This window comes from Anser brachyrhynchus (assembly GCF_964034855.1).
Source record: "Anser brachyrhynchus genome assembly, chromosome: 4".
NCBI classification, from domain to species: domain Eukaryota; kingdom Metazoa; phylum Chordata; class Aves; order Anseriformes; family Anatidae; genus Anser; species Anser brachyrhynchus.
In genome coordinates, this window is record NC_137698.1 from 31,468,887 (window position 1) to 31,482,062 (window position 13,176).

A 13,176-nucleotide genomic window follows, 5' to 3' on the forward strand; every position below is an offset into this window, starting at 1 on the left:
AGGAGATTCAAGTAATACTGTTCATCATCCATGCAAGGGGATAAATTGGACCCTTTCAATGTACACAGAAGCACGGGTTGTGTAAGTTAAAACTGTGTATTCTTTATTCCAAATGATTTGAGTTTCCATTTTATTAAATTTAGTGTATACATTTTTGTAATACTAATCAGTTGTCATAGTGTTTGATAGCAAAAGCTAAACAAGTGCATGGTGCCATAACTGGAAGAAACATTTTTATAGGAAAATATATGTTGGTAGGAATCAGTGAATGTTAATTTCAAGATTCATTATAAAACATTGACACAAACAATACCGAATTGATCATTTTGGTTTGATTCTCAGGCATGCCTAGAAGACAACTGTTTTTATGCAGAAACTGATTTACATACAGCTTTCCAATTGCATCTTGCAGCGCTGTGTATCCATAGGAAACAAGGTCAAGTCCAAAGGGCATGACAGAGTAATCGACAATCTGAAAATACAGAAATGGAATTTAAAAACAGGGTGAGCTGCCGTGCAAGTAGCAGACTGCAAGAAGAAAAAAACAAAACAAAACAAAACAAACAAACAAAAAAGAACACACCTTAGATGTTTGACTTTCAGCTTCTAAAATAGTAGAAAAAATGAACAAAAATTTTAAGTAGTAGTCTGCAATTTAAATGTCTCTACCAGAAATTTAAGTATCTCTAGTAGTCTGATAATACAAATTTATATAAAGTGTTAAACATATGGTATTTCACAAATTATAGGACTAATAATAGATGGCAGAAGACATAATTTTTAAGAATAAGCAAACCAAAGGTCCATACAGAACAGAAACCCATCTCCAGTAGTGGCTAGTAGCAAACTCCTGAGAAAGAATATGAGACTAGAGCAATCAGGAAATGACATTTCCCCAACAGCCTTCTTAAAGCTGTGCCTCAAGGACTTCCTAAACCAGAAGTGATGCTTCAGTATTTAAGAGAGCTCGACAGACTTTTGTCCTTCCAGAAGCTGCTTGCTTCCAATTGCTTTCTGGATTCCATGTACACTTTAATCATACATAGCATCCTGCAGCTAGGAACGCACTATCCTGCACACTCTAATGATCTCCTTTCATCTATCTTGACCCTGTCTCACAATTCTTTTACTCCAAAAAAAAAGATGAATAATCAACATCCATCTACTCTTTCTGTGCTATTCAAGACCACTATACAACCACCTTAATTACTGTTTTTGCTGGTGTGGAAAGATCTGCTTTGATTAGCTGTTCCTTATAAAGGATGCTGTTCCATATCTTTCAACATCCTAGAATCCCCAGCACTTCCTCAGCTAGTACTGAGCAGTTAGCTGACATTGTCAGAGAACTAACCATTATTACCCAAAAAAATTATTCCTGAGTGATAATCCTCAAAACCCACCAGTTTATATATAAAGTTAGAATATTTTTTCCCTACATGCATAATTTCTTAGTTATTTACATTGAATTTCATCTCTTACTTTGTTGCTTAGACATTAGGTTTCTCTGTAATTCTCCCTGTTGTCTCTTTCCTTACTATTCTGCATAACTTGGCACCATCACAAGCGCTCACCAATTCACTGTTCACCTTTTTCCAAGTGATTTACGTGGAACAGCAAAACAGATTTTTCTGCGGGAGTCCACTACTTACTTTCCTCCATGTGAACACTGACTGCTTATTCCTACATTCAGTTTCCTAACTCCGTGTTATTTATGCAGGCAAGAACATTCTCTCACATGTATTTTGATAACTGGAGATTCTTTCATTTATATGTGATAATATTTCTGTAAACTAAAAAGTCAAGGCATAGCAATATAAATTTTTAAAAATGGTAATTTTAGTAGCATGCTACCAAACATAAGTATGCCAAAAAATTAATCCTACCTTCATCAGTATCATTTATGAACACATTGTATTACTAAAATCAACAGAACATTTGTAGAGCTAGACATTATTTTCAAACTATACTGAATTTGATTTTGGTATATGGAAGTTTAAGGAGAAATATTTTTCCATCAGAAACACTTCTATTAGTATTCACTGAATATTTACAATCCACTAACCAAACACATTCACTGAAATAAACTCATTTATAAATAGCTCCAATTTGGAAAAACGTTTGAAATAAATTTCACCACTTCACTTAACTTTTGCTCTTTCAAATGGGAAATTATTTTTGTAGCTGAAAGTGATTCTCCATTTTTGAAATAAGGATTTCAACAGGCTTCCAAAACTGCAACATAAACAATTGAAATCAGAACCAGGACCTTTGGAGTGAGCCAAATGAAATGCTTCCGTTGCCCAATTTATTTCCTTTTCTGATTGCTGTCTGCAAAAGTCTTGAGATTGAGTTTTCTCATCCTTGGATTTGGAATGGGAAAAAAATCACACCAGACTCTTTCCACTTTCTTTCTTTTTTGTAGCCACTTTTGCTCTGGAAATAAAGAACTCATGCTACCATAATTTCAGATGTTCCCTCTAAGTGGTAAAGTAGCAGTGAATTTGGGAAATCAATTCAATTTGTTGTTTTCAATGAATGACTGTTTTTATGGCATAGTGTACACTGACAAATAAAACCACAAAAAAGTATGCATTAATTGCAATTAAATTAAATATTTTTGGGCCCTCTGAAAAATCTATATCCACTAAGGCACAGACCTTAATATGGATTATGTCCTAGTACTTTTGCTACAAAACATTTATAATTCAAATTTTGTAATATCTGCCTTTCCTTATATCATTAGTAAGTAACCATCGTTTTCATTAGTTGATGTAGAAATTCAAGTGGTGAGAAAATTACGTTGCTTTGCTGAAGGCTTTACTTCAGAGATCTCATCCATTTCATTATGCTTCCAGGAATCTTGGCAATTATCAACAGAGTTTAAATTTGGTTATTAATACTAGTTTACTGAGTGTGTGTTATTTTAACATGATAGATGAATGTACACACATTTCAAACTTTTAGCACTTGCTGTGCTATCAATTGACATGCTTTGAAATTCCATCTGGTTTATTTTCTTACATTTCATTTAGTGGATCATTATTTGAAAATTGCCATATATATTTAAATATTAGCTAAAAACTGTATTGTGTTACTCATCTAACAGTGTATGTATTTCATATAAAGCCATCAATTCACTAAAAAAAAAGAGTAAAAATATTTCAATAAAATACCTCATGCTGACTAGTACATCTCCATCCCGAAATATAAAGAGAAGGATATTTTCTTGAGTGACATCATGGAAGTTAGCATTTTTTTCATTTGCAAAGAACAAGTCTGGCTTCCAAAGACACTTAAACATCGTTGGGTCCACTGTCAGTGTGTCCGAACCCCTCCAATCATTGGGCAGTTTGAGTCTAGGGTCATTCCACTTCTGTCTTAAAAAGATGTTGACTCTATAATCCTGACGAGAAGAATACGTAAGTATTAGACCAGCCAAAAATCTAACCCCCCCAAAAAAAAATTAAGAAAGAAGACCATTATATCAGATTCACTAAAGAAAAACAATTTATGCCCTGATTTTTCTATCACATAGATAGTAATCACTATTCAAGCAGCATTAATAAGTGTCAATTTTAATGGAATTTACTACAAAAAGGTAGATTATGTCTTATGCTTTGAATACAATAACTTCTTTTTTTTTAAAAGGACCAAGTTGTCCACCCAGGATGCTTTTTGCATCCCCTCTGATAGTAGCCCAGTTACATAGGCATATAAATAAAAGCAGGCAGCAATGCAGAGGGAGCCATAGCTTGACTACACTGAATTACTGCAGCTGCAGGCACAGCATCACTTCTATCAACACATCTTGTAAGTGTAAATTCCAGTTTATTCTACAGTCAGTTAAGTGACACACTGATGGCAATGTGCCAATCTATAAAAGCAGAAAACCGACCAGGTAGATAGCAGATTTTAAACTACACACGGAGATACATCCTCTGGACCTGTAATATTGATTTGGGGCTATTTTTGTAGGAAAACTGATGACAGCATACAGCTAAGTCCTTAGGTAGCATGTAAGGAAAGCATGTGCAGAAAAGGTCTCAAAAATCAAGACAAAATCAAGATTTTATATAGAGGAAATTCTCCTCTGAATTCAGCAGGAGTTTTACTCAAGTATGGACAGTAGTAGAGCCACGTTCAATGAGAACCAAATTTTGCCTTTGGGAATTGGAGTAGCATGGGTCTCAGGGCAAAACGATACCCACATGCGTTCTGTCCTCAGTGAAAGCTGTGTGCATTCAAAGGAAAAATCTGACCCAGTATGTCAGTTATGATTTTTCAGTCTTACATGTAAGTCTTTTTGTTTTTCACATTTACATTTAAGCCAATGCTTCTTGTTTATGTAAATGTAAACTAGGCAGATCACATACCAATAAATAAATAAATAAATAAAGGTATTGTTAAACAAAGTAAGACAAAAATAACATTCTATATTTAGGGTAATTCTATCTCTGGTCTTTCTATTCATATTCTATGCTGTGTTTTGTTTATTTTTTTATAATTATCTATTAGGCACTAAGCAACCTGAGACACGGACTGCTACTGTTTTACAATTATATTAAAACGCCGGGTATCTGTGAAGGTTCTTGACATATTTTTGATTTATCAATGTATTCAACATGGTAAACTAATTTTATAAAGGCATGCTGTACAAGTTAGTGTCTTAACACATTTTAGTGTTGATACAGTGTAAGTTCTCTTCTATAGTACTTACTATAATGCATATATTTACAGTCCAAAGCAAGTGCCACATTTAGAGACTCATGCTCGCTCCAACAGGATGGAGTTCATTTGGTTAAGACCTCATGTAGAATAGTTTACCCTACTGATTTATCCTGTTAATTGGAACACTGGGCCCACCTTCCCATGTCCAGTTCACCAGTCAGATCAGCCCAGGTATTTCTTTACTACACTACTATACTAAGCTGTGTAATGTGTTTTCCCACTGCATTGTAATGAGAATCAAAGGACCAAGACTTAAGCACACAGATCTGAGGCAACATTTACTAACATGCATAGTTCTGAGAGAAATGTTACTCTTTAGCAGTCTGTTTTTGAAACGAAAATATATGTAGTCTGATTTTTCTTTATACAAAGGCCTATATCATCCTGTCAAAGTAAAGAAGCAGTATAAAATAACGGATGATATAAAGTGACTTAGTACTGGAAGGCTTTCATAAAGAAACTTCAGAATATGAGGGAATTCAGGTCATTATCTCAGAGCGCAACTTTTCAATTATATATAGATAATCAAAAAATTATTTGCTTGTTTCTGAAGTTCCCATTCCAGATGGACTTCTTGTCTCTGTAAAAACAATTATTTTCAAACATATGAAATAAATACTACATACTGGTCACATTCATAAGCATAATATGAAAATCAATTTTCCCATAAACAAGTGCATTACCATCATTTTAAAAAAAATAAAAAACATTCCCACGGCCACAGGCAAATGATAAGCACTATCCAACACTTGCCTTCAGCTTACACATTGTGGTGGTTTTACCCTGCTGGGCATCTGAGCTCCACCGCAACCGCTCTCTCACTCCCCCTCCTCAAAGGGAAAGGGGGACAAAATATGATGGAAAGGGGTCAAAGGCTGAGATAAGGACAGGGAGATCACTCAACAACCATCGTGACAGGGAAAACAGACTCAGTGTAGGGAGATTAATTAAATTTATTACCTATCACTAGTGGACTACAACAGTAAGAAACTGAAAGCAAACTAAAAACACCTTCCCCCTTCCCTCCTCTTCCCGAGCAGCTCAGGGGATTGGGGAAAGGAGGCTGTGGTCGGTCCCTAATTCAGAAGAAGGTGTTTAAATCACTGAAAATCAGAATGCACTGTCAAAATAAGAATTGGCAATAAGATCAGGTAGGTGGTACTTTACTTCTTTCCTTGTTCTATTACAAATGATCTTAAGTATACCAAATAATGGGTTGTAGCGACAGTTTAAGAACTTGATTCTATTCCCATTGGAGTCAATGGAAGAGAATTCCCCCTAAAATAGGTAGGTTCAGATCTACCTAAATGACTAGAAAACTGTGACACTGTACTCAGAAAGGAAGTTGACCCCATACTTGAGGCAATACAGAAAATGTTCAGAGAAGGAAAGAGATGTCAAGAGACAAAACTGGTGCTACAGACAATAATGTGCAGAAGGGCTTCTTTTTAGCAGAATACAAACCATTACAGCATATGGCAGCAGTTTAGGCTGTGATCTGGTATAATCCATTTTGGAACAAACCTGCAACTAAACCTCTAAACCTTGGGAAACAGAATTTCAGATTCAGAATATGCACTGCAACTGGGCTCAATGTATGCTGAAGAAATGGTCTGCATAAGACACGTGGTCTTTCTCCTCCTATACATTTTACAGATGTTCTTTGAATATTGCAGAATGATCAACATTTTACAATAGAACGGAGTCACATAACAATTACAAAGCCTGAAACTAGAGTGAAAAAAGAGTCACCATTGGAGTGAGGAGGATCTGGGAGGTAAAGAGAATCACTAAAGTGTTCTACGGGGCTTTGTTTTGCCGTGAAACTCCCAACAGAAGGAAAGTTGTTTTCAGGGAGGTTGAAAGGGGAGGCCTTCTAGGAAATATTTCAAATGTAACCTACACAGTGGGCATATGGCCAGAAATACTCCTCAGGCCAGAAGCTAGGCATAGCCAGCACTTCTCTCTCTGCGAACTGGAGCAACACTAGATCATGAAAAGCTTTTTCTATATCAACTACAATGATACAAAGAAAGGAAGCATAAAAGCAGTCTCTTTTAACCGAGCAGGAGTAGAGTACTCTCTTTTAACAGAGCAGTAAAGTAGAAACCAGCATTTTTTAAACTAAAAGAAGAAAACTGAAATTTATTTTAAGCACATGAATACTAAAATAAATAAACAAATAAAAAGGTTTTAAAGTAAAGGAGAAGGAAGTGGTGTTTTGCCATTTGAGTCTGAGAAGAAAGGTTACAGTGCAAATACAAACCTTGAGGACAGCCTCTGTAGACAAAGAGACAGATCATTAGTACAGCTAAAATATTATAGCCTCATGGATATTTATAACACAAAGGATCTATCCCTAGGAATCCCTGACTGGTCTGTAACAGTTTCTAAGTGTGGCATAATCACTGTATTTTTCCACAAATCTGCAAAATCAGAAGCAGAGTTAGAATGGGGATCCCAGACAAGTACTCCAAAGAGCTAGAAGGAAACAAGTTACATGAGGTCAGATGAAGGGAGCTTACTGGAAGCTTTCCTCCATTTTAGCTGTACAAATTCTTATTCACTCAAGTTAACTTTTTTTTTTTCTTTTCTTTTCATTTTTACCAGTTAACCTGTTTGATGCATGTATGAAAAGGTTGCAATTATCTCTAGTACTCAACAATACAACACGAACCCTACTTTTGCTAGACATGGAGCAAGTATTTCCCCTTCAGTTTCGTCACAGGAGTTTGAATAAAGCAATATAGACTTCTGGGCATAGGATCAATGCTATGCCTCCACTAATCTTGATTCAAACCTGTTGATGCTTTTCTGCAGAGAAATTCCCTTCTCTCTTAAAACTAAGTGGACTCTACCTCAGCAAGAGGTCATCTCTACTCTTTCTTGTTGATGATGAGCCAACTGCATAGCTAAGAACACAAATAGTTCTAGGACTAGAAGGACAGAAGGAAAAAAATAATTGATCCTCATTAAAACAGCAGAACAGGGAATGTGACATTAATAATTAAAATTATTTCCCCTGTCATTAGCCAGTCAAAGGATGTTGATAATGACAATCAGTTTGATCTACTGCCGGACAACTCATGCCCACAGAGGACAGGCTGCAGAGGTCTGGTCCCAGTAAGACTTTTTCTGGCCTTCCTTGCCCTCAGTCTGGCCACACTTTTATTTCCCGTTTTAACCCTGAATGAGTAAATCAGCACCCACCTCTGCCTCCTGCTCTGTCTCTGCTTTAATATACTGGCTTTCATCCAATGATTGCCTTGTTTTCAGCTGGAACAGATTGTGCAACCTGTCTAAACATGTAATCTTTAGCAGAATGAGCCTTTCTCTCCATGTCTGCCGTACTCATCAAACCCAGATGATGGAGACATATTATTGTTACATGAGGTAAAAAAGGGAAATATGAAGCTAAGAAAAAAATGCTGGTCCTTGTGTCAAAGATCAGTTGCACCAAGTTCTTATTGTTCAACGTATTTTCTCTTAATATCTGCAAAGAGCCCCCAGTCTTCAGCATTTATATAAGTTTAATGACACTCTTGAAGGTTTTCTAATACATGCTATTTATGAATACATGTCATTTGGGATTTTTGGCCTGGCTACAGTTGGTGAAAAGACTGAATCACTGGTTACTGTATTTTTCAGAGAGGCCATGTATGTTAAGCTTTGTGGGATTCCTGAAACATGAGAGGAACCATCAGAACCAGCCACCACGATATGACGACAAGGAACACTGCAGGGGCCTCTTTACTGGTTAGAGGTTCCAGACATTAATTCCATGGACAGAGTTGGCTATTTCAGAGAGAGGTCTGAGAGTGGGTCATCTTAGACCTTACTGAAGGTATCTCCTTCTGCACTTCTTTAACAGCCTCCTGAACTGAAAGGAAATCTGCATACCTAATGGCCTTTTGTAACAGGCACTGCACCCATTTGTTTGTTGGGTCCTCCACCACCACCACCACCTCATTTCCAACCACCTGGCACTCATGGTTATTTTTCCCCACCCTTCAATCACCCAACAAAAGGAATACTGATATGGTGCAGAACATGTCTTTAGCTTGGTCAAACAGGATGTTTTACCCCCATGCAGACTTTTGCAAAAAAACTATTAATTTAGCTAGTGCAGACAGAATTGGCTACAGAGCCAAAAATCACAATACATCATTCACTGAACACTTACAAATGTATTATTTCACAGCTTTTTGTATCAGTAATGATATTACTTCAACCAGTTTAGTAGCTGCTGTTAATTTTAGAGAGCCAGTCAAGAAATCAGTATTCCTCATGACTCACACTAATGCCCGACACAGTAGAAAGGCAGGCAGCTACTTTCTTCTCCAGCACTGAGGAATCTTTTTCAGCAGTCCTATTACTGTGTGCAAATATCTCTCCTTTCTGAATTCAGGAGGCTCCACTGGTCCTTCAGAGAACTGATTTCTCAGCTCCAGGAAACACTTTTTCTGTGATTATGGAGGTACCAGTTGTCTCCAAGACTGAGGGACTTGTTGCTGTCTGGTGCATTATCCAGACCATATGAAGACAAGTACCAGCCTATGCCCAAGAAAGCAACAATTCCTGTACGTCCATAGGACCCTATACTGCAGGAGGAAAGGCTTCCCAAGTGATATATGTAAGAACAAATCAACTAATTCTTTTGTCAATGCCTCTGACAATGTCCTCTGACACATGAAGGGAACCGGGAAGAAAATCAGGCTTCGCATTAACATTCTTAGATATCACAATGATGGGCTGGACATAGAAATCTAAATAAAAACATAAATTAAATCAAGGTTGGTGTCTGAAGCTCTGAAATATGAAGGAGAGCATGACTTATCTTACTGAACATCCTAGTAAATATGTGAGCAACTAGACAGGAATTCACAGGCAGACATACATGCATTGCAGTGGAGAAGATGCTTAGTTTTGGGGGTGGAGGCACACCCCTTACGTTCATGTTTTGTTACTATTTGGATGTGGGTGAATTGTAAAAAGGCCTCTGTAAAAGTCACTTTTTAAAGCATGCAATAAATTTAAAAAACTTGAAACGGCCATCTGGCCTAATATACCTGCCATCTTAGACATGTATCTCACTCCTACTTTCCTGCTCTTCCTCCCTGCTCCTTTAAACTTCAGTCCCCTTTTTGTTTTCAGGAAATAAATCTCAAAGTATCTTCAGCAAACTTACATTCTTTGTTTTAATATCACTTCCTGCTAATGCCATTAGCTGACTTGCTATCATTTGCAATCAAATCTAAATCCTTTATTCCCTCCTAGCAAAGAAACAGAAATTTCTGTCCAAGCTGCTCAAAAGCTACTTCAGCCATTGCATGTATATAAATTTAAGCAACTCTGCAGTCTCAGTGAAACATCCTTAGGGTATCATGCACCCTGGTTCTGAATTTTAAGCGGGTATTTACTTCCATGTGCAACAAGAGGTGGTTTATTATTTATTAGCCATATTATGGCTTATTGCTTCCCTGCCATTGGGACTAGGAATGCTGCCTTAACCACAGCATTAAAAAAGCAGCCTGATTTGGGGAACTTTCTCAATGCTCTGGACACAGCAGATCACTGCAGCTGTTTCTACACTGGATGGTCTGGAAGTGCCTCAGGACTCCCAGGTCTCAGTACACACCCTGGCTGTGGCTTCCCACATATTAGCAAGACATGGTGCACTCCCATCTTTTTTACCCCAAAGAAAAACCCTGATCGGGTCATAACATCTTCAATAACTGAATGTATATTTTGCAATATTTTTGACAGCATGTATTGGAAATATCATTGTAGAAAGATCTTCAAGTCCAAGAATACTGGAAAGCGCTTTGCTGGAATTACTTTTTATTTTGAAATTGATTCTACTTTATATAACAACAACAACAACAAGTGAAAAGTGCAATGTGGATTATTTGGTGCTGTTATTGGCATGTTGAGATACTTTGAACTGAGAAAACTATTTTAGAAGCTTCAGTCCTCAGTTTATCTTTTCTCATAAAGCAAATAAACAGGAGGAAGAGCATAGTCATTGATGGTCTGCTCCTTTATTCCTTCTCCTTGTAGTCCTCTATGATTTACTCCAATTCTCAGACCAACATAGAACCTACCTATATGCTCGAAACTTATGCATGTTCTTTTCCTTCTCATCTACAGTCCAAGTACTTCCTTTATTAATCCACAGAGCAACCTATTTATTAACTGTCAGGCATACTTTCCAAATGTGTTCTTCCTTTGAACAAAGTATGGAAAAAAGTTCATTTCTTGCATCTTAGAAACCACAGATTTCCTTTTATGTTCATCAGATTCTAAAAGCTATGGCAATCTGTGAGTGAAATAGATTAACAGGTTTACATTTACAGCATAAAGCACAGTCAGTCTATCACTAGCCCAATTAACTCACTTCTCAGTCCGCACAGTCAAAACAATCATTTATACTTTATAGTTCATAATCCTCACCCTGAAATTTAATTTAATAAGAAAATCTGCATGTGTGCTCCATTCATTTCATTTCAGTCTTACCATAGTTGTCTCTTGAATTGACCCAAAGCTGTTAATGAAGATGTTTACTGCAACATCGACTGGAATTCCTTTAAAAAAAAAGGAGAGATTTCTAGTCAGCTGCACAATCCAGTAAAGGCACACTATCCTTCATTTGAGGCTTCTTTGTACTGCTATCACAATAAGAATATTTTTCACAGCTTTATATTTTCAAATTAATATACACACACTGTTTTCAAAAGCTATGGTTAATCTGTTGCCACTGAAAGTTAATGGAAATCATGAGAACTATTTTCATCCTAGTGATAAGGAAACATAAAAAAAATCTTAGTCTAGAGTGCTAAGCTTAAAGCATTTCATAGCCCATAAATTTGAATCATTTTCAAATTCCATGATTTTCAGCTATCACAGAATGCACCATCCAGTATTACTTTTACACACATTACAATGAATAGAAGCAATTCACATTTCTAGCGGCAAACACATTTAACTGCCAAAGTCATGATGATGATCTATCATCCTAAATTACCTGTACATGATTTATGGCGACACATTTACTTACATTGTAAGAGGATACTTCTTTGCACAAGTCAAGTGCATAAATGCACAAGTGTGTATATGGGGAGATAAAAATTGTTTCATGCAGCTTTCCCAGCTACCAAGCAAGAGAGAGTCAGAAAGCTGTTCCATTTTACAATGATTACCAGTTTGCCAAGAAAAATTTTGAGAAGCCAGCAGCTGTGAAGATATCAAGATGGACTGGATTTTTTCCTCTTTTCCACAGCCAGGATTCCTGTAGCTCAAGAGGGATGGTGTGACAGCTGCTACATGTGCCCTCTGTCACCCCATGGGAACTGATAGGCAGTCATTTATCTGGTGTTAACAGCGGGTTATCATGAAGCAGAGGGAAGTGGCCTGATGGTTTTGAGAACTAATTATGGTCCACTAGTTTTATTTAGCACCTGTGTGTTGAGAGTGTCAGTACACACACTAGATGCATGCATCCAATCTCATTTACACTGTTACAAGTACTTAACCCAGTGGAATTCTTCCTATCTTCAGCAGTAAATGAGATATAAAAATGTAAGAAGACGATTCTGATAGAGAAAACACCAAGTAATATATGTCTTATTTAATAGTTTGCTTGTGTACACACGGTATTTCAGAGTACATTAAACAAAAACTCAAACTCTGTAAATTCTTTTTGTTTACCAGAAAATGGCTACAATAAAATTTCACTTGAAAAAAGTGAATTTTACTGAAAAAGTGAACCTGTTTGTTTCATTAAATCAGGTCAGTGAAGTGTAGTTCTTTCGGTTATGCAATAAACATAATACATCATTTAGTTCCTGATGTTTGTGACGGTACACCCACTGTGCCACTGGTAGCCAGGAGTGTTCTGTCTCTATCAGATCTAAATAGGAAGTGCAGTCCAAGAAAATCAGTCATGTGTGAGGAACGTTTCAACATGGGCAAACCACTTGTCAGAAAATGTTGTTTTTTTTTTTCCAGCTCCCTGTGAGCCAGCATTACATCTCCTCCCTTTTTCTTCAGTCTTGATTCTTAACAGACTGACAGCAGGGATATCAAAAATATAAATCAATCTGCAATACACTTTGCTATAACAAGTTTATCATGCTGAAGAACAGGTAGAACAGAGGCTGGACGTTTATTTTTTGTGACAATATTCAGTGCTGAAATAAAATATGATTCTACGAAGAATAAGAAAGAAGCAAGAAACTTGCTGAGAACTGAGTTTAATGAATTTATAAGACTCAGTTAAATAGAGCATCTGAAACTGGTTTCTTCAAAAGCACAACAAAGATTATAGATTTTGCAAAATCTCAGTATATTGATACGTGTGTTACAATATCTCTTAACATATGTATAACTAAATATAAGTTTTAAAAAGAAAGAACTGATTTATGTAAACTGCAGTGTCTGTAATGTAAT

At 36.6% G+C, this 13,176-nt stretch overlaps 1 protein-coding gene across 2 annotated transcripts in view; it reads right to left on the bottom strand.

Annotated features, from left to right (window-relative positions):
• The window catches only part of GLRB (glycine receptor beta), a 51,494-nt gene that overhangs the window by 25,153 nt on the left and 13,165 nt on the right, over window positions 1–13,176 (bottom strand). For both annotated transcript variants that reach the window (XM_080590527.1, XM_080590528.1), the window contains exons 4-6: window positions 11,245–11,312; window positions 3,174–3,403; window positions 390–472 (exon numbers count right to left, since the gene is read on the bottom strand). In XM_080590527.1, the coding sequence (XP_080446653.1) occupies window positions 390–472; window positions 3,174–3,403; window positions 11,245–11,312 (381 nt within the window). The remainder of the gene's footprint in view (window positions 1–389; window positions 473–3,173; window positions 3,404–11,244; window positions 11,313–13,176) is intronic.